We start from the raw sequence: 20265 nt of genomic DNA on the forward strand, positions 1-20265 counted from the left end.
GGCTGAAATTCTTTTCCAGTTCCCTGCTCTTTGGGCTGTTGGGAACAGAGGGTTGACGAGAAGCTGCCAAGGACAGCAAAGAGTATCTGATTCAGGCTGTGCATGGAGATGTGTGTGTTGTGTGTGTCTCACACACGCTGTATATATTCAGGCTGTGTATATTCTCTTGAAATGTGTGTGTAATAAAAAGAGAACTTGTCTAAAAAAATATGTTTGTTTCTTTGTTTTAAATCTTGAATTCAATCTCATTTTCAGTGATGCAGTTCACCCCAGGGGTTAATTTCCCAAATCAAGGTGAGTGTTTTTTCTCAAAGCGTCCTTTTGGAAGACTATGATCATATTGGAAGATTGTGACCAAGCGCAGCAGCCTGGTGTCCTTGGGCTGTGCATGGAATCGTCACCAGGTTGCAGGTGAATGAGCTCACTGAGGCCAACTTCATCTTCCTGTGTTAGCCTCGAGAGAATCCTAAATCAGAAAACCCTGAAGCAGAGGGGACCTTAGATGCGGCGTCTGTCCCTCACTCTACAGGCGGGGGGGATGGGCTGGAAGGGGAGGGGAGGGAGTCGGGTTTCACCAGCCCCCTGAGGCAGAATTGGGATTGGATCCCGGGTCCCCTGAATCTTAGCCCAGGGCTCTCCTCACCTGGACGACCAAGGGTCAGGACGGCTGTACCCCTGCGGCTGTGTCAGAAGCAGGAGAGATGCGAATGTTTCCGGCCTTCTCCCGAATTTGTTTCCGGGATGAGGAATGGGAGGAGAGGTCAGTGAAAATTCTCGCGGGAAGCAGTGTCTTTCAGCCACGACCGGGCCTGATTCCCAGGGTGTGGCCAATGAAAACTCATTTGAAGGAATATACTCAAAACGCAGGCTGCAGGGGGCGGGGCGGGGCGGGGAAGGGGGCGGGCGGAGGGCCCTGGATCCGCAGAGCCGGTCGGCCGCGCAGACCTGCCCACCCCGGGGCGCTGCGCTTCGGCTCCGCTCCGCGCGGGACGGAGAGGCTGCGACCAGGCCGGGCCGGCCGGGCTGCCCCGGGCTCTATGACACGCTGTAGCTGTTGTAATACGTGGCCGTGGCATCAGCCAGCACGGAGATGAGGCTGGTCTCCGTGGGGCCCGTCGGTGTCACCTGCGAGACCGGGACCTGCCCGCTGAGGGCCCCGGCCCCGGCGGCAGAGTCTGGGTGGCCGGGAGTGTTCAAGTACTGGTCGAACTCATTGCGATCCATGTCCCCCAGGAGTTCCACCTGGCTCAGCTGATCCAGGGCGTCGAAGCCGGGGTGCTCGGGAGGCGGGGAGAGCTGGCCCAGGTGGGCGTGGAGGTTGGAGTGGAGAGGAGGGTAGGCGGCTGGGGAGTAATAGGCAGGAGACGGGGGGCAGCCGGGCACGGTGGACATCATAGAGACGCCCGAGGACTGGCCGAGGGCCAGGGAGCCCAGGGGATGGCCGCAGTGGAGAGGGCTGGGGGCGTACTCCGGAGAGTAGGGGGGCCCGGGCAGATGGGGGATGCGGCGGGAATGCGCATGCTCCTCCTGGCAGGGGGAGGAGAAGAAGCTCTGCTCCGGCTCCAGCACGTCCAGGGGCGACATCTCCGGCGGGGTGGGCAGCCCGTAGGGATAGGCGTCCACGCTGCCCGGGGTGCCGCCGCCGCCGCCGCCGCCGCCGCCGCCGGCCGGGCCCTCGTGGAAGCAGCCCCGCAGGCCGGGCAGCGCGGAGCCCGGGGAGTACTCACCCCTGTCCTCCTTCTCCCCCGGCGCCCCCCGGCCGCCGCCCCGCTTCTCGGGCAGGGCGTTCTGGTCGCGGGAGAGCGAGCTGAGCAGGAAGCCGGGGTCCACGCGCTTGCACAGGCGCTTGGCCTGCTTCTTCCTGCGCGGCCGGTACTTGTAGTTGGGATAGTCCTGCATGTGCTGCAGGCGCAGCCGCTCCGCCTCGTCCACGTAGGGCCTCTTCTGGGACAGTGTCAGCGCCTTCCACGACTTTCCTGCTCACACAAGTCAGAGAAGGCCGCGTTCAGCCTCTGCGCGGCTCGGGACGGCCCATGCACCTGTCTCCGACTCGGCCTCGGAGCATCGCACATGCACACGCCGGCCGCCTCCGTCCCCCGTCCCCCCGCCCCGCGGTCCCCCCTCCGCACAGGACGCACCGCACTCCTCGCATCCTCTTCCCAGCCCACGTCCTGCACGCACAGTGAGGCCAAACCAACCTCTCCCGCTTGCATGCCCCAAGGCGCTCGTACCAGCTAGGCACACAGTCACTGGCACCTCTCCTGTCAAAGCCACCAGATAACGCGGACGTATCAACAGTGTGGGATTCTCGGTGAAAGGCCCACCTGACCCAACGTCACCGACAGGAGAAAAACATGTCACGACTACAACACTGATTTGGGCTGCCTTTACCCTCTGAGGGTCAGTGCTAATCATTTGTGCATTTTAGTGAAAACTCTGTCTTCCTTGATTATCGCTGCCCCATCAGGAAGTGATGCTATAATATTTATTTGTGGCATAAATCTCACAGGCCTTCTTGTCAGGGAACTCAGGCTCAGTTAATAGTTTTACAGATGGACGTAAATTACAGGATCTCACTTAGGGCATCAGAGGATTATCCCTTACATCTGAAAGTCAAATAGGACCCTACTGCATGCAGCACGCACGCACACGCACACAAGCTATGGCTTCCGGTTGTCTACTTAGGACCCTCTGACCATGGCAGGGGGCACCTGCTCAGCCACTGACTCCCTGTACAGAAGCAAATCCCTTACCTTCCCCTGGTCTCTGTTTTCCTCGCTATAAAAAATATATTGCGATGTTATGCAACTCAAAACTCTCTCCTGAAGAAGCACTGCACACGTGTATCCCACTGGTGCGAAAATGCTGGTTTTACGTGTATTTTCTATTCATCCTTATTCACTTACGTGTTGTTTTGTGAATCGCTTTAGTATCTCTTTCTCTCTCGAAGTACATTGCACATCCCTCCCGCTGCAGGTTTTCTAAAGGCTGCTCTGGACCCCTTAGGTTGTTACCTCCTAGGGTGGGCTTGGGATTCTATAACTTGACAAGTTCTCCCATGACTCTACTGTATCCTGAAGTCTGAGACAAACTAGCCCAGAGGGCAGCTCCCGCCTCCAAGCCCTGGAAGGAAAGGGGCCACATCTCCCACCCAGAGCACTCTGCACAGGGCCGAGTCCAGAGCTGTGTACTGGCTGGCCATGTGTGCCGGGTCCACAGAGGGGGCTGGACAAGGGTAATTATTCAAGGCGTTCTCCTGTTGGGATGAAAGTTTATAACTATTCCGACAGACTTGTCAATTAATACAATTAGCTGTCACTTAACAAGGCAACTTGAAAAGTGTCAGGAACTACAGATTTGGGGTTGGCTATTAGTTTCCAGAGTGTGGCTGAGGCCACAGTCGTGGCAAGAGGCCTAAGACCCAGATACATCCACACCCTGACTATGGACTGAATATAAAATGTGACTCTAGTTTCTAAGTGCACCTGGATATTGTAGTATTCATAAAACATAGGTTCATTTTTAAAACCACTAAATGTATAACTGTCTTTCCATGCTTTCTCACTCATAACATAAAAAATACCAGTGCTACTGGGTGAAGTTTTTAATGTTAAAGATTGCAGAGCTAATAGTCAAAAAAGTCTGGGCTCTCACATTCAGCCCCTTCCCTTTCCTAAGTCAGAAAGGAAAGGGCTGGGCGAGATCATGGGCTTGGGGTGGAAATAGATCATCCTGCTGCTCCCCTAGTAGCAGGTGTAGAAAGTCCACATTTTTCAAAGCAACACCACGTTGGTTTCCTTTGCCTAGTGCCAGGGGTTGTGTGGTTAAGCAGGAAGGAATCAGTGTCTTTCCTGCAAAATGCACTGTAACCTCTGGAAGCCTAAGTGCCAACTGCCAACAAGGATCAGCTCACAGGAAGCGTTTGTCACCCAAGTCCGTTTGCCTGTCCTCTCCCTGAGAGCAGGCAGCCCTAATCCTGCAAGGCTCCCCAGCTTGAGTTCTCCCATCCCTGGCCTGGGCCTGCTCTATCCTGGTCACAAGGGCTGTGCTTGGGCAAAAGGCATGGCACCTGGGCTCACCAAAAGAAAAACTTTTAGGGGACCACAAACAAAAAAGGTGTTTTCATTTCTTTGGAAACCTGAAGAAAAATGTAAACTTTTGGCTTGAAGAAATGTTTTATTATTGTATATATTAATATAGTTTTCTTTATGCCAACACAGTATAAAGTATGATTTTAAATATTTTTTATGGGGGAAGGGGCTCACTAAGACACTGGCCCACTAATTCATCCCGGGCACAGCTAGCCAGGGGGCTGGGCCGGGGGGTAGGAGGCTCTTTGAGACCAGCACTCCATCAGCTGCTTTGAAAGGGCGCCTAACTGCACGAGGACCCTTGCCGCCGGAGGGCCTGTGGCTTTAGCCCGCACGAAGGTGGGTGTCAGCCCTCATGACTCCACGGATCTGGGGAAGGTGCCCCGAGCTCCAACGGAAAAAGGAAAAAGGCTGCAGCCTGGGCCGGGTGGGGTTGCAGAGGGCAGGGCCAGCCTCGGGTGACCACACACTGTCCCTTCTCACAGGGCCTGGGGCCCGCTGGGCACACAAAGTGCTTTGAAAAGTTCCCATCCGTCGAAATGAATAAAAACCACGTTGAAGGGCAAAGAGGTTAGGAGTTGGGCGGAGGTGATAAATGCTCAGCTCCTGTCAAGGGAGAGAGAAGAAACCCCCGAGAACATCTTTTCTCTGGGCTCCTGGGCCTGGCTTATCTCTGTCCCCAGTCCTGCCGCCGGGGCTGGGACCGCACAGCAGCCCGCGAGAAGCGGCCGGGCTCCAGATCAGACCCGCACTGGCCGCGCTAAGCATCCGAATCACATTTTCTACACTCCTGAGACTGAGAAACAGAGGATCGAATCAAGTCCGCTTTGCTGTCGGTTTAAGAATTGAGGTAAAGCAGGAATGCGTCCCCGCAGGTCTCTCTTCACGAATCTTCGTTAATGAGAGTTACGACCACCCTCTGCGATTGTGCCCGCGGTGGAGTTCAGGGAATGAGGGGGTCTCCCGCTCCGGTACGGCTGGCGAACGCCCGGTGCACCCAGCCGCGGCGTTTCCGACCCGGCCCGTCTGTGCGCGCGGGGCCCCTAACTCGGCTCCCGTCCCAGCGAGGGGGCCTCTCCGGCCACCCCGGAGGGCCACGCGGGTTCGCTTTGGGCCTTGTCCGGGCACCCCTGCTCGGAATCCCCGTCCCCGAGCGCACACCCACGCTCGCCCCGATGCCCAACCTCGCGGGCACGGCGCGCGCCCCACGCCGGGTCCGGCCCACCCCGCCCGGCCTCCAGCCGCCAGCCCCCCGCCCGCCGACCCCGGGCCGCGCCCCGCCCGCTCGCTCACCCAGCATCTTGCTGAGCTCCGCGTTGTGCAGGTCCGGGTTCTGCACCGCCAGACGTTTCCTCTCGTCCTTGGCCCACACCATGAAGGCGTTCATGGGCCGCCGGATACGGCTCTCCGAGCCCTTGTCCCCTGGCGGGCGGGGGGCGGCCGGCGGCGACAGCCCGTCCGACAGCTCGGCTTCCAGGGCCGGGCACTCGAGCCCCTCGGGCCACGGGTAAGTTCCCAGCAGCGACGCCATGGGCGCGCGGGGGTCGCCTCGCTTCGCGTCGACGGGCCGGCGCTGACCTGGCCCTCGCACCGGTCGGGGCGTCCAGCTTGGCCGGCAGCCGCGGCCCGGCCCCTTATTTATCAGCTTCGGGCGGCCGCGTCCTCCAATGACTCTCGAAGGCGGCGCGGCCCCTCCCTCCTTCTCGACGCGGGCCCCCTCCCTGCGTCCCGGGCCGCCGCGTCCCGGCTCCGACCTGCTGGGAGGGGAGGCGGGAGGGAGGGCCGCTTCCCCCGCGCCCGCCCCCGGCCCGCCCCTCCGCCTCCCAGGTCCCTCCCGGGGATCCGCGCCCTGCAGCCGCGGGACCGCCGCTCGGCCCGCCCGCTCCCCTCTCAGGTGCCGCTGGCCGGGAGCCGGACTCCAGCCCCCTGTCCCGACTGGCTGCGGCCTCCCTGGGCCAGGCTCCGCCAGCTTCTCCCGCGTGTGGAATCCTACGGAGAATAGAAGCCAAACAGGTTTCGCTGGGGGTGGCCGGGCACGAGTGACTTTGACCGTGAATCCCGGCCTGTGATACAACACACCTACTGCTTTTCTAAAATGACCTAAGGGGCGACAACCTCGCCCCCAGCCAATTTGGGCGGCCAGAGAGGCTGGCAAGGCTGGATCCCGCGTCGGGCTCGCCGCGGTGCGCACCCGAGGGCCCCCTCGACGGCCCGCGGCTCCCTGGCTCTCGGAGAGCACGTCTGCGTCCTCACTTCTCCCGTATTCACCCTGCCGCCCGGTCTGATTTCTCTCCTCTCACACCTCTACCCCCAGCCCACCCTGGTCTCCGGTGTCCCGGCCTCCCGCTCCCTCGCCTCTAGCCCTTCCCTCGCGGAATTCCCTTCTCGTATTTTCTCTCTTCTCCTCCGAGCAGAGTCATCCCGGCCCTCCCCTCCCGCGTGCTCTGGGCTTTGGCACGACCCGGGAGCTCCCGAGTTCCCTCCCCCTGACACCCCAGGGTAGACGGGGCTGCGCGTTCTGGGCCTGCGCTCAACTCCAAGGGCTGCGGGCTGGGGGCTTTAGGGCCATCCCTCGCGGACGCGAACCCCCTGCCCAGAGGACAGCTCCGCGTCCCGCTGCTTCGTGTGAGTAGGGCTCTTCCCCTGGCTCTCACTTCAGTGCGGGCACACAGGAGGCACCCAGGAAATGTAGAATAAGTGAATGAATAAATGAGTGCGAAGATGCGGCTTAGACACATCCTACTGTATAAAACAGGGCAGTCATAAGGCTTGACGAGATCCTGGAATCCCATCCACCAATATTTACTGAGTGGCCCCCCCACGCCGTGCAGGGCTCCGCAGAGGCGACCCTGAAAGGAGGTGGCACTGGGAGAGGACCGAGGGGTGTGCAGTCAGGACCTGTCTTCAGTGGTGGGTTACTCCATGCGTGACTCAGGCCTCCCCTCCCAGTCCTAGAAGGAAGAGGATGATAAGACTGACCTCACAGGGCTGTGTGTGAAAGCACAGACTCTACACATACATGATGGTTGATGTTAATGTAACTGTTCACGTGCATCCCGTAACTTCTAACCCTGGATTTCAGGGTCCCCCGTTCAGTGACTGAGTTCACAGGTGCCTCGTGTGCAACATGCCCTCCCGGACCGGGCCCCACGGCTAAGACCGGGCAAGTGGGTGGAGAAATGCAACTTCCCCGTTTTTAAGTCCCACTTTCAACCTCCAGAGCCCCGGACTTCACAGAGAATAGACTGAGTAGTTTCCCTCTCCCTTACAGCCAGGACCTAGTAGCAGCACCCTAGGCCTGGGCCCTCCACCCGCCGCTCTTGCGGGCCGAGGGTGACCAGCGAGGGGCGCGGGGCGCGGCGCAGCGCTGGCTGGAAAGTAGGTGTCGGGAGCCGGGAAAGCATCTTGGAACCCGAGCTGGAGCGGGCGGGGCTGGCTGGCACCGGGGATCCGGCGGAGAGCGGGTGATTTGCGGAGAGAATGTGTCCGCGGTCTAGGCTGACTCCCCTACTTTGGGAAGCCTAGGCCGTTCCCCGTGTTGAACCCCTCTGCCAAAAATTCCTTAAGAAAAATCCCCAGACCAGAATGCTCTGGGAACGGCGGGGAACTAGGGCCGCGCCCGGCCGGGGGTGCAGCTCGTTGTCGGGGGAGAGAAGGGATCCCCACAGGGGTATTTGCGCGGCAGCCCAGGGCCCCTGGAAGGAACCGACTGCTACCCTTTCTAACCTCACCGTCGCTCCAGGGCGGGACGATGCTCCGCAGGGTCAGAGGCCTCTGGGGACAGCGCCCCCTTGCCGGCCGTGGGCGTCCCCTTCCCGGCTCGCAGCCCCTGGCGCCCTCCTTGCGCGGTTCCGGAACAGAGCGTGCGCGCGGTGGGGCCGCCCCCAGGCGCCAGGTTAGGAAGCTGCGCGGGCGCCGAGGAGCACAGAGCGGTCCAGTTGGATTCCAGAGTCCCCGACAGCAAAGATGGAGAAAACAGCGGGGGCGGGGACAAAGAGAATACGTGTTGTGATTGTTGTCTCCAATAATAATGTCTTGCATTTCGTCCGGAGAGCGCGCGCTGAGCCTGGGCTGTGCAGGACCTGGGTGTTAAACTCCACATCGCCGGCACGGGCTTCGCCCCGAGCATGTGAGCTGTGCACAAGGGAAACGGGCTCTCTCTCTCGCTCCATTCCTTCATTTCTTCACTCACTTGCATTGATTCACCTGGGCAACTTTATGCAAGCGCGCCCTGGTGCGGGCGGCGCTCAGGGATGCTGGGTCACTGCGACCTTCAGTCCGCCGAGATCCGCATAGACTTCAAGTGTCCCCAAAGCCCGGGGCTCGGAGGCCTGAGCGAGAGGGTCAGTGCTGGCGTCCTCCGAGGCATCCCCAACACCTGCCTGGCCAGCGCTGGGCCCTGGACCGCGGCCAGTTGCTGGCAGAGGCTCATCAATGGAGACTCTGCGCGGTGAATTCGGGAGCAACCGTGCCAAGAAGGGTCGAAACGTATGGGGCTGCGGTACCCAGTCCTGCGGGTGCTTGGACCCGCGGCGGGATGGGATGAGGGTTCCCGCAGACATGGAGAGTAGAGCGGCGGGTCCGCGTGTGACGATTCGGGGCACGGTGGGCCTGCCCGCCCGCAGACTGAGTCTTCCTCCTGCGGTGCGTATTGGGTGAACGCTGCTCTTTCTCAAATGAGTTTTTTCTTTCCTTTGCTTTTTCCCTTTCCTCCTTCTGTACTTCTCTGCTCCCCGCCTTCCCTCCCTCCCCCCTTCCCTTTCTAATCTCCCCCTCCCCCATCTCTCCCCTCCCTCCCACCTTCATTTAGGTCTGTAGTTCACTGAACAGGGTTTACAGGAACACAGGACTTGAAGTCAGAAACCGGTTGCTTCAAGTTTCTAAGCAGTGTGATGATCATTCAGCTGATCTCAGCCTCGGTTTCTTCACCAGTAAAATGGGGATAATACAGGATTACTGATGTGGTGTTTGTGAAAGAACCTCGTACACTTAAATAACTGTGAACTATAGTAAAGTAATGATTGGATGGAATTCTAAATATAAAATTAATAGGGTCGGGCTTCCCTGGTGGCGCAGTGGTTGAGAGTCCGCCTGCCGATAGAGGGGACACGGGTTCGTGCCCCGGTCCGGGAAGATCCCACGTGCCGCGGAGCGGCTGGGCCCGTGAGCCATGGCCGCTGAGCCTGCACGTCCAGAGCCTGTGCTCCGCAACGGGAGAGGCCACGGTAGTGAGAGGCCCGCGTACCGCAAAAAACAAACAAACAAACAAATAAATAAATAAATAAAATTAATAGGGTTGATCCCACAAAACTTTCCCCGTGAGGAGCTTTCCTTATTCTATTCCAAACTGAAGAGTTTTGGGGATTCTAGGGGAAGGAGAAAGAAGGGAGTAGGGTACACGTTCCTGCCTCGACCCGATTCCAGCCCTGGCCCCTGGCACTGGAGCCCTGTGCAGGACCAAGTGCTGGCAGCTGTGCCAGGCTGGAGGTGCTGTGGCTCCCAGCCCTCCTCTCTGCAACGGTTTTGTGCACATGGTCTGCTGGTGCTTTTTGTCCCTCACATCTGGCTGGTGGCTGAAATCATCACCACCGCGATCTTCTTTGCTCACACTTCTTTATCTGTACTCGACGGACAGTCTTTGCCAAGGTCATTCCCAGCTCATCCTTGCCTCTGTACGACCCTCTGTGGATTGGGCGGCCCAGGCTGTAGCGGTAAGCCAATTCCCAGATGAGGCAGGTGGCACAGCAGAGGCCTGAATACACATCTCTCGTCCTCAGGTCTCTGCTTCCCCATTCCGGGGCTACCCCGGGTCAGTTTCCAGCTCACAGCAGAGCCCCACGCCACAGAGAAGGGCTTCTAACCAGCTGCTGCCTCTCCCCCTGCTTGTGTGCCCTTCCAGACCCACCGCTCAAGTTCCACTGGACCTTTCCTCGTCCAAAGGGCGCTGGAAGTTCAAGGTAAGGTGAAAAGCAAATAGGTAAACCCTGTTGGCCACGGGTAAGGTGCACGCTGGAGAGCCAGGAGACCTCGTCCAGGCCTGCTGACTGCCCTCTCCTCTCCCCTCCAGGCACCCCACCCGGCCCCATGCCTGGCTTCCCTTCAAGAAGCGGAGTTCCTCTCTTTCAACCAACAGAAATCTCTTCATAGTCATTTAGGAGAAATTCGTCAAGGTCTCAGATTCAGAATAATTTGGGGGGATTAAACCACACAGCAGAGATTTAAGATATATCTGGGGGCTTACCTGAGTGGACACAAGGACACCTGGACAGAGTTTCACAGTGTCTTAGGTTTAACAGCTTTTCTACAGGGGACTAGGGGGAAAGGAATAGGATTTTCAGATGACATTGCTTCTGAGCATGGGTAGTGTAGACCCCCTGGCAACATCAAAACTCTTTTGTAAGAGGGACTTTATAGTAACAAAACACTGGGGTAGAGAAACCCAAGTTCCCCAGATCAGACTTTCTGTTTACCATAGAATATCCCCTCTACATGTGTGTGCTCGTCTCTGATCAGTCATGTCTCCCAGTGAATGGTGGATGGATCCTGACTTAGAGCCAGAAGATATAAGTCCAGTCCCATCTGCCACTACTGGTGAGCACATCTGAGCAAGTCTCTTAGCCAGTGCACAGGGTAGAGAGCCTCGGAGGCCCAGTGAACCAATGCCGGGCTTGCCTGTGCTGTGTGCACACCGAGGACAGCACCGAAGTAAGCTCTGCTCATCCTGGGATTTGTGTTTGCTTCCTCCTAGCCCTGAGGGCCAGGAGAGTTCCAAGCCAAGAACAAACCTTTGCTATATTAATTTTCTCCCGCTCCACTCTGAACAATGATCAGATTTCCTTCTGTAAGGGAGCACGTGTGCAGGATTACTGCACTGAAACGATCTTTATTTAATTGGTCAGAAGTTAAATTCTGACAAATTTAAATGGAAAAACCAACAGATGACAAGAAAAACTAAGAGTTGGTTTAAGGACGTATGTTCGATCTCTTTAATCCTATTGCCTCTTCTTTCCAGATGCCTAAGAGGAAGAAGAGAAATTGACTAGAAACCGCCTGTAAATAATACAAAATGGAAAGTAAGTCTTTTCTGAGCCGAGGTGCGCACACGTCAGGATAACGAGTGACGTGGGGCAGGACTGATAGCGATCTCATCACGGCGCTCTGTCATCAGCCAACAATCCTGCTGTGAGAAACCAAGGATACTTGTTTGGCTTATGAGACTGCTTTAATGGGCAGATTTCAAGCTACCATTATTTTACGTTTTGTTTTTCTAATCAGATGTTCATTGAAGTACAGTGTGCCCACAGAGAAGTGCACAGACGTGCGTGATGGCGGAGATTTCACAGGTGACCACACCTGCCTAAGCAGTGCGCACAGCACGCAACAGAATGCTGCCAGCCCTACTGGGCTAAGGCTCCGACTACCACTAACTTTTAAGTTCCTTTAGGGCAGGGACTGGGTGTCACTCTGTCTTAAAATGTAGTATATGAAGAGAAAATTTGAGGTATAGTAAGGCCAATAGACAAGGAGTCAATTGCCATTGAAAGGCTAGTTACTCAGCTGCCAAGCAGGGCACACCACACTATGGGGGCCACGTGGGGAAGCACTGGGGGCGGGGAGACTCGGCAAGAGATTTTATTACGGTTTCCTCAGGAAGGAACAAATGAGGGAGGCAAATCAGGCTTCGGATTGGCTAGGCTGAATAATGTGGGTGGTCTCTGGGGTATAGGGGCTGTTCCTGGTTGTCTGGTAACTGGCCTTGGGGTGATTAGGGCAGGAGGACAGTGGCCCAGAGTGCAAGCGCTCCTTAAAGGAGGTGTTTGGGGTGTGTGTGTGTTTGTACTTGAGATGTGCACTAGCCAGCAAGGTGTTTACTGCTCTGGGAAGTAGCTGGCCCTGGGAGGGGCAGCCGCTCCAGAGTCAGCAGGGCCCCAGGTGTCAAAGCATCAGCACACAGACAATAAGAGACATGGTTAATATACACTCAGCTTTGATACCCCGGAACCTAAAATAATGTGTGGCATGTAATGGGCACTCAATAAAAGAGGAAAGATGGGGGGAAAAGAGGAGGGAGGGAGTGTGGGAGGACAGAAGGGGCCAGCGCACAGTGGGCTGTGGCTAGTTGGGCAAGACGAGGGCTGACTTCAATAGCCTTGCTCCCCACGAGCGTCAAAGGGAGTTGCCCACAGCAGCTCATGTGGGGACCCCACTCAAGAGCTCCTGGATTTATGTTCAGACAGCAGTGCTAGATGTCCCTTTATGAAGCCTTCACTGGGTGACACGCCCCTCATTCAACATCACTTAGACTACCTGTTTAAATTGGTCCTTGAACCATTCACCCTGCATTTCTGCTGGTATCTGACAGGGATCAGGGAAGAGATGTGCTCTAGTTACCTATGGCTGTGTGACAGACCGCCCCAAACGCGGGGGGCAAGCAACCACTGTTGCTATGTTCAGTGACTCTCTGGGCAGGAATTTGACAGCGTACAGCAAGGGTGTCTGCTTCATGATGTCTGAGGTGTCAGCTGGAAAGACATGAATGGCTCAGAATAACTTGAATGGTCAGAAGCTGGAACCATCTGGAAGCTTCTTCATCCATATGTCTGATACCAAGGCTGGGATGACTCAAAGGCTGGGCTAAGCTGGGACTATTAGCCGGAGTGTCTATCCATGGCTTTTATTTTGGCTTCCTCTTAGCATGGTGGCCTTAGAGGAGGTTTATTTCTTACATGTCAGCTCAGCTCCAAGAATGAGTGTTCCACAAACAAAGCAAAAGCTTCATGGTATTTTATGACTTAGGCTCAGAGATCACATGGCATCACCTCTACTCTGTCATCACCAATACTCTATTGGTCAAAGCAGTCAGAAGGCTGGCCAGATTTAAGGGGAAAGAACATAGATCCCCAATTCTCAATATGGGGAGTATCAAAGAATTGTGGCCATGTCTTCAAACTACCATGATGTGTGTGTATGCGTGAGATGGTGGTGGTGAGAACATCAGAGGTTTAAAACTGATAAGAAACTAAGTAACTCATAACAATACTCCTTCCCTCTCCAAGGCCAATGTCAAGGCAAAGAAGTGTGTCACCTTCTTCTTCATGCCTTCCTCCCACATACATTACACAATGCCCTTCCTTCAAAAGGGTTTTCAAATCTCCCCCAAAGAAAATAGTAGAAATAGGGTAATAGTAATTTCATTCTTACCCTAGTTTTGTAGATGAGGAACTAAGGCCCACAGAAATGAAATGACAGCTAGCGAGTGGCAAAACAGTACTCATTCCAAGGCTCTCTCAAGGACACCCATTCATTGCCTAATTCTCCACAAGATGTAGGGCTTGAATGAAATGAGGCTGGATCCAAACAAACAATAGCACTTAAGAAAGTCACCTTTTAAATTACAGAAACTTCCACTTCTGCCCATGATGGAGAAACAGGGATCAGATTTCTCTTCCTGGGCTTCCCTGGTGGCGCAGTGGTTGAGAGTCCGCCTGCCGATGCAGGGGACACGGGTTCGTGCCCCGGTCCAGGAAGATCCCACATGCCGCGGAGTGGCTGGGCCCGTGAGCCATGGCCGCTGAGCCTGCGCGTCTGGAGCCTGTGCTCCGCAACGGGAGAGGCCACAACAGTGAGAGGCCCGCGTACCACAAAAAAAAAAAAAAAAGATTTCTCTTCCTACCTTAAACCAACACAGAACTAGATAAAATATATGAAACAAAAGTTTTCAGACATTGTACACAATGTAGAACAATAATCTTGGAAAAGAGAAACAAACAAGGCTAACCCAATAAGTTCCCCCGCTCCCTGTCTGGACAAAGTTTCCAGGTCACAGCACAGGGAAGAGAAACTGAAACAGAGACTAGTGGTCTTGCTGTGTTGAGGAGACAGTGTTCTGAATTCAGGGAGGACAAAGCAAAGCAGAGGGGCCTGTGGAGAGGGAGAGCCTCAGATACTTGCAGAAGGGTCTCCTTGAACCTTTGGCTGAGTACTCATATGCACATGTGTGAAAAAAAAAATACCAAGACTGTGGAAAAAACACTGGAAAAAAAGTTTTTGAAAGAGTTTCTTTCAAAGAAGGAGTTTCTGTTACTACCAGCCAGGATGGAAAAATGTCCTAATACACGGTGCATCAGGTAGTGTCCTCAGAAGAGTATTGGCTTTTGGGGGGAACAAATCACAGAAAAATACAATCCATAACCAGGATGAAAAAAACAGTCAATAGAAATTGAACCAGAAATGATAATGGAACTAGTGTTTTAAATACTAGTGTTTTAAATACACTCTATATGTTCAAGAAGATAGAGAAAAACAAGAACATGATGGGGAAAGGATGAAAAGATCTTAAAAAGACCAAAATCAAAATTTTAAAGGGGAAACGTACAATACTTGGAATGTAAAATACACTAGCTAAGATTAACATCAGACTAGACATTACAGGAGAAAATGTTAGTGAACATGAGACACATATTCACAATGAAAAGCAGAGAGAAAAAAGACAGAAAATAGAGAAGCAACAACTGTGAGACGGTATTAAGTGGCCTATCATAAAAGTAATTGAAGTTCCAGAAGAAAAGGAAGGATCAGAATATACATTTGAACCTATAATGGCTGAAAATTTCCCAAAGTTAATGGAAACTATAAACCCACTGATTCAAAAATCTCAACCATCTCTAACCAGACAAAACATAAGAAAACCACATAAAGGCACATGATAATCAAATTTCTGAAAATCTAAAAATCAACCAGAGGAAAATGGACACATTACATACAGAGGAACAAAGATAAGAATTACAGTAGACTTTGTGCTTGAAACCATGCAATCCAGAATAACATTTTTAAAAACAGTGGAAGAAAAAATTTTAAACTCTGAACCTAGAATTCTGTACCCAGCCAGAATATCTTTTTAAATGAAGGTAAAATAAAAACTTTTCAAACACGCAGAAGCTGAGTGAAGTCATTATCAGTAGACTATGAAACGTGCTGACGGAAGTCCCATCACAAAGGAAAGTGAAACCAAATGGAAATTTGGATCCACATAAAGAAATGGTAATACACGGGTAAATAGAAAAGACTTTTTTTTCTCTATTTTTAAAAACTTCTTTGAAAGATAATTGTTTCAAGCAAAAACAAATAACAATATATTATGGAATTTATAACATATGTAGAAGTAAAATGTTACGATAAAATAGCACAAAGACCATGAGGAGGGAAATGAAAATATACTTGTAAGGTTCTTGTTCCATATGTGAAGTGGTATTACATTATCTACTGGTAGACTTTGATCAATTAAAGATAAATATTGTAAACCCTAGAGCAACCAATTTTTAAAAAATGAATTAATAGACTATTAATATAGATAGTATTGTATCATAAAAAATCAATTAATCCAATATATACAAGACAGGAAAGGAGGAAAAAAGCAACGAAAAACAGATGGGACAAATAGAAAACAAAGAGTAAGATGTTAGATTAAAACCCAACCATGTCAATGATCACAATAAGCATTTGTGGTCTAAATACTCCATTTAAAAGGCAGAGATCATCAGATTGGATAAAAAAAAGCAAGACTCAACTATATGGTGACTATAAGAAATCCACGTTAAACACAAAGACACAGATAAATTCAAAGTAAAAGAATGGGAATTCTGGCTTCCAGTTTGTCATGGAAGGGGTTTAGAAGTTATCAGTCACATTCTAACAACAAGCAGAGAGATGAACAAACTGAAAATCAACAACTCTTCTTAGATCCATCAGAGAATTAGGCCACAGGATGTGAGATAATAGAAAATATATATTGGTCTCTGCCTCTGGTTCCTGGCACAGAGTTCCTCAAGCCCTTGTAAATTCCTAAGTGATAAGAGCACTAGGGGCATCTTTTGTTCTATTGAGGTGACTCTGGGTGGGCATCGGGATGGAGGCTGGTCACCAGAAAGACTAAACCACAATTAGAAGCTTGGAATGTTCAGCCCCACCCTCCATCCTCTAGAGAAGGGAAAGGGGCTGAAAATAGAGTTATTAATTGTTCATGCCTACATGAGGAAGCCTCCATAAAATCCCCAGAGCACAGTGTTCAGAGAGCCTTCATGTGGGTGAGCACATCCACACCAGGAAGGGGATGCACTCCAGCTTTATGGGGACAAAAGTTCCTGCGCTGGGGACCCTCCCAGACCTCACCTATGTATCTCTTCATCTGGCCATTCATATGCATCCTTTATCATATACTTTAATAACCTGGTAAACATAAGTAAGAGTTTCCCTGAGTTCTGTGAACACTCTAGCAATTTAATCAAACCCAAGGAGAGGGTTGTTGGAAACTCTGATCTGTAATTTGTTGGTCAGAAGCACAGGTGATAACCTGGGCTTGCAACTGCTGTCTGAAGTGTCTGTGTCTCGTGGGGGGCAGTCTTGTTATATTATACTAAAAGGTAAAAACACAGTTTGAAAAGAAAGAGCAAGCATCAGAACCAAATTCAGACATGACAGGGATGTTGAAATTATCAGACTGGGGATTTAAAATAACTATGATTGGGACTTCCCTAGCGGTCCAGTGGTTAGGACTCCACGCTTCCACTGCAGGGGGGCATGGGTTGGATCCCTGGCTGGGGAACGAATGTCCCCGCAAGCCACGTGGCGAGGCCAAAAAAAAAAAAAATCTATGATTAATATGCTAAGGGCTCTAGTGGAAAAACTAGACAACATGCAAGAACAGATGGGTAATGTAAACAGAGAGATGGGAATTCTAAGAAAGTATAAAAAAGAAATGCTCAAAATCAAAAGCACTGTCACAGAAGTGAATGCCTTTATGGGTTCATTGGTAGACTGCACACAGCTGAGCAAAGAGTCAGTGAGCCTGAGGATATGTCAATAGAAACGTCCCGAAAAGCAAAGAGAAAAAGGACAAAAAAATTGAAACGGTATATTCAAGAATGGTGGGACAACTACAAAAGGTGTAACATATATGTAATGGAAATTATGCATGTTCCCATGTACTAGAAGGAGAAGACAGAAAAGAACAGAAGAAATATTTAAAGCAATAATAATAATCCCCAAATCACATTTTCAGGAAATTCAGAGAACACTAGATAGGAAAACGCCAAAAAAAACTACACCTAGGCACATCATATTCAAACTGCAGAAAATCAGACAAAGAAAAAATCCTGATAGAAGCCAGAGGAAAAATTGTCCCACCAGTAGAGCAGCAAGAATAAGAATTACACAGGGCTTCTCTTCAGAAATTATCCAAACGAGGAGAGCCTGGAATGAACAGTCTGATTGCTGCACATCCTTGCAACACTTGTAACTTTATGGTTGTTGCTATTGCTGGTGGTGGTGGTTTGTTTTTCCTTTCTTTTTTATAACAGCCATCCTAGTAGGTGTGAAATGGTATCTTGCATATAATTTGAATTTCCCTAATGACTAGTGATGTTGAGCATCTTTTCCTGTGGTTATTGGCCATTTGTATATCTTCCTTGGAGAAATGTATATTCAAGTCCTTTGAGCATTTGTTAATAGAGTTGTGTTTTGCTATTGAGTTGTAATTCTTTATATATTCTGGATATCAATCTTTTATTAGCTATATGATTTGCAAATACTTTCTCCCATTCTGTAGGTTGCATTTCACTGTTTATAATGTTCCTTGTCACACGAAAATTTTTAATTTTGATGAAGTACAACTTAATCTATTTTCTCCTTTGTTGCCTGTGCTTATGACATCAATCCAAGAAATCATTGTCAAATCCAATTTTGCCCCTGTGTTTCATTCTGAGAGTTTTATAGTTTTAGTCACTACACTTAGGTCTTTGATTCCTTTTGTTAATTTTTGTATATGGTATAAGGCAATGGTCCAACTTTATTGTTTTGCATGTGGACATACAGTTTTTCCAACACCATTTGTTGAAAAGACTGTCTTTCCCCATTTAACGGTCTTGGCACCCTTGCTGAAAATCATTTGCCCATATACCTGAAGTCTTATTTCCAGGCTCTGTATTCTTCCATTGGTTTATATGCCTATCTTTATGCCAATACCACACAATTTTGGTTACCATAACTTGGTAGTAAGTTTTGAAATCAGGAAATGTGAGACTTTCAAATTTGTTCTTTTCAGGATTGTTTTGGCTATTTGAAGTCCCTTAGGGTTCCATATGAATTTTAGGATGTATTTTTCTATTTCTGCAAAAATCTCTCATTGTGATTATGACCAAGATTTCATTGAATCTGTAGATTGTTTGGGGTAGTTATTAACATCTTAACAATATTGAGTCTTCCAATTCATAAACATAGGCTGTCTTTCCAGTTATTTGTCTTTAATTTCTTTCAGCAATATTTTGTAGTTTTCAGTGTACAAGTTTTAGCCTGCTGGGTTAAGTTTATTCCTATTTTATTCTTTTTGATGCTATTTTAAATGAGAATTTTTCCTTAATTTCCTCTTTGGATTGTTCATTGTTAGTGTATAGAAATGCAACTGATTTTTGTGTGTTGATTTTTCAACTTTGCTGAATTTATTAGTTCTAACAGTTTTTCTTTTTTTTTTGGTATGTGTGTAATCTTATGGTTTTCTGTATATAAAATAATATCATCTGTGAACAGAGGTACTTTTACTTCTTCCTTTGGAATTTGGATACCTTTTATTAATTTTTTTTTCCTAAAATTCTCTGGCTATAACATCCAGTCTTATGTTGAATAGAAATGGTGAGAGTGGGCATCACTGAATTGTTCCTGATCTTGGAGGAAAAGCTTTCAGTCTTTCTCCACTGAGTATCATGTTGGCTATGGGCTTTTCATATGTGGCCTTTAGTATGTTGAAATAGTTTCTTTCTAGTATACATTTCCATCTTTTCACTTTCAACCTATGATCCTTAGATCTAAAAGATATAGTCTCTTATAGTTGGATACTTTTTTTTTTGGTCCATTCTCCCATTCTATGTCTTTTGATTGAGAAATTTAACCCATTTACCTTTCAACTAGTTACTGATATAAGAACACTTCTGCCATTTATTTTCCGTATGCTTATAGCTTTTTTGTCCATTTCCTCCATTACTGCTTTCCTTTGTGTTCAGCTGACTTTTTGTAGGGACACATTTTTATTCTCTTCTCATTTTCTTTTTGTATATTCTATAGATGTTTTCTTTGTGGTTATCATGGGAATTAGATACACCATCCTAAAGTCATGACAATCTACCTTAAATTGATACCAACTTAATTTCAACCACATACAAAACCTCTATTCCTTTACGGTTCCACTCCCCTCACTCTATGTTACTGATGTCACAACTTACGTCATTATATATTGAATATCCATTAACAGAGATTTATATTAATTAATTTGTCTTAAAAGACTGTAGAAAACAAAAATTGGAGTTATAAACCAAAATTACTATACTATTTTTTCTATTTGTCTATGTATTTACCTTTACTAGAAAACTATTTATTTTCATATGAGAGTATAGACATATTCTCTAGTGTCCTTGTATTTCAACTTGAAGGTTTTTCCCCCCAGCATTTAAAACACATCATCTTATTGCTTTCTGGACTGCAAGCTTTCTGCTGAGAAATCTCCTGATAGTCTTACTAGGGATCATTTGTGATGATCAATGTGACATCATTTTTCTCTTGCTGCTTTCAAGATTCTCTATCTTTGGCTTTCAACACTTTGATGATAATGTGTCTTGGTGTGAGTCTCTTGGGTTCATCCCACTTGGAGTTTGTTAAGCTTATTGAATTTATATCTGTATATTTCCCTAAATTTGACATGTTTTCAGCAATGATTTCTTCAAATATTCTCTGTGCCCCTTCTCTTTCTTCTCCGTCTGGAACTCCCATAATTCTTATACTGGTCTGCTTGTTCTGTCCCACAAGTCTCTTAGGCTCTGCTCATTTTTCTTCCTTCTTTTGTTTTCTTTTTTTCTTCTCAGACTTGAAAATTTCAAATGTCCAGTCTTCAAGTTCACTGATTCTTTCTTCTGCCTATTTGTTTTCTTTAATTTAAAAAAAAAATTATTTATTTTATTTATTTATTTTTGGCTGTGTTGGGTCTTTGTTGCTGCGTGTGGGCTTTCTCTAGTTGTGGCGAGGGGGGGCTACTCTTCGTTGAGGTGCACAGGCTTCTTACTGCGGTGGCTTCTCTTGCTGTGGAGCATGGGCTCTTGGTGCGTGGGCCTCAGTAGTTGTGGCACGTGGGTTC

General features: G+C 49.8%; 1 protein-coding gene across 1 annotated transcript; it reads right to left on the bottom strand.

Moving 5' to 3' along the window:
- Nucleotides 1-1035: 1035 nt before the first annotated feature.
- Nucleotides 1036-5622, bottom strand: SOX7 (SRY-box transcription factor 7; the record flags this gene model as incomplete). The annotated part of the gene is made up of 2 exons (XM_079707020.1): nucleotides 1036-1976; nucleotides 5385-5622. The coding sequence occupies 2 exons, from the start codon at nucleotides 5620-5622 to the stop codon at nucleotides 1036-1038; spliced, it is 1179 nt and encodes a 392-aa protein (XP_079563146.1).
- Between the last annotated feature and the right edge of the window lie 14643 nt (nucleotides 5623-20265).

The sequence above is a fragment of the Hyperoodon ampullatus genome (genome assembly GCF_949752795.1).
Source record: "Hyperoodon ampullatus genome assembly, chromosome: 6".
In the NCBI taxonomy this organism is placed as follows: Eukaryota; Metazoa; Chordata; class Mammalia; order Artiodactyla; family Ziphiidae; genus Hyperoodon; species Hyperoodon ampullatus.